Source organism: Merops nubicus, unplaced genomic scaffold, assembly GCF_000691845.1.
Source record: "Merops nubicus isolate BGI_N331 unplaced genomic scaffold, ASM69184v1 scaffold46155, whole genome shotgun sequence".
In the NCBI taxonomy this organism is placed as follows: Eukaryota; Metazoa; Chordata; class Aves; order Coraciiformes; family Meropidae; genus Merops; species Merops nubicus.
Genome location: NW_008609746.1, coordinates 411 through 1,523, shown reverse-complemented (window position 1 = coordinate 1,523; position 1,113 = coordinate 411). Strand labels below are relative to the sequence as shown.

The 1,113-nt window shown below is 63.6% G+C and overlaps 1 protein-coding gene across 1 annotated transcript in view; it reads right to left on the bottom strand.

Moving 5' to 3' along the window:
• Positions 1-654: 654 nt before the first annotated feature.
• LOC103773314 (neurabin-2-like) overlaps positions 655-1,113 on the bottom strand; it is a gene marked incomplete at its 3' end in the record, with an annotated part of 833 nt that continues 374 nt past the window's right edge. Inside the window, exon 3 of the mRNA XM_008940678.1 lies at positions 655-884. Within this exon, the coding sequence (XP_008938926.1) occupies positions 655-884 (230 nt within the window). The remainder of the gene's footprint in view (positions 885-1,113) is intronic.

Here is a 1,113-nt window from a genome sequence, read left to right as displayed (position 1 = left end):
GTTCCAGGCCAAGGGGAAGGTCCCTGCCCAGGGATGGGGGATGTCCTGGAAGGGGTTGGTGCCCCAGGGGTGGTTCCAGGCCAAGGGGAGGGTCCCTGCTCTGAGGATGGTCCATGCCCAAGGATGAGGGGTGTCCTGGAGGCAGTTGATGCCCCAGGGGGGGTTCCAGGCCAAGGGGAAGGTCCCTGCTCTGAGGATGGTCCATGCCCAGGGATGAGGGGTGTCCAGGAGGGAGTTGGCTCCCCAGGGGTGGTTCCATGCCGAGGGGATGGTCCCTCCCCAGAGGATGGTCAGTGCCCAGGGATGAGGGATATCCTGGAAGGTGTTGGTGCCCCAGGGATTGTTCCACGCCAAGGGGATTGTCACTGCCCAAGGGAAAGGCCCTGCCCAGGGGATGAATGGTGCCCGGGAAAGCTCTGGTGCCTCAGGGATGGGTTTCTGCCCAGGGGATGGTCCATGCCCAGGGACAAAGGCTGACCATGAAAGGGTCGGTACCCTACAAGCGTGTCCATGCCAAGGGGATGGCTCATGCCAAGGGCACGGTCTGTGCCCAGGGACAAGGGGTGCTCAGGAAGGGGCTGGAGCCCCAGGGATGGGTCCGTGCCCAGGGAGGATGGGTGCCCAGGGAGGATGGGTGCCCAGGGCTGCCCTCACTTTTGCTGGTACTCCTTGATGAGCCTCTTGGCCTTGCTGTACTTGCGCTCCAGGGTCTGGTACTGGGCCTGCGTCTCCTTGAGGTGTTCGTCCACAGCCTGGCAGAGGTTCTGTGCCTCCATCCAGTACCCTTCCAGCTTCTCCATCCTCTCCTTGTTCTCCTCCACGCTCTGCTCCAGCTGGGCCTTCTCAGCCCGCCAGCGTGCCTTCTCCTGCTCCAGGCACTGAAGCTGAGGGACAGCAGGGTCAGGGCATGGCCCGGGGTGGCACAGCCAGGGAACGGGCATGGCACAGCGTGGGGAGGGCTTTGTGGGGAGCTGGGAGGGGCTGGGGGAGATAGAGATCCAGAACTGGGGAGATGGAGATCCAACGGGGTCAGGGGAGATGGAGATCCAAGGGAAGTTGGGGAGATGGTGATGCAGGGGGGTTGGGCAGATGGATCTGGGAGGACTTGGGGAG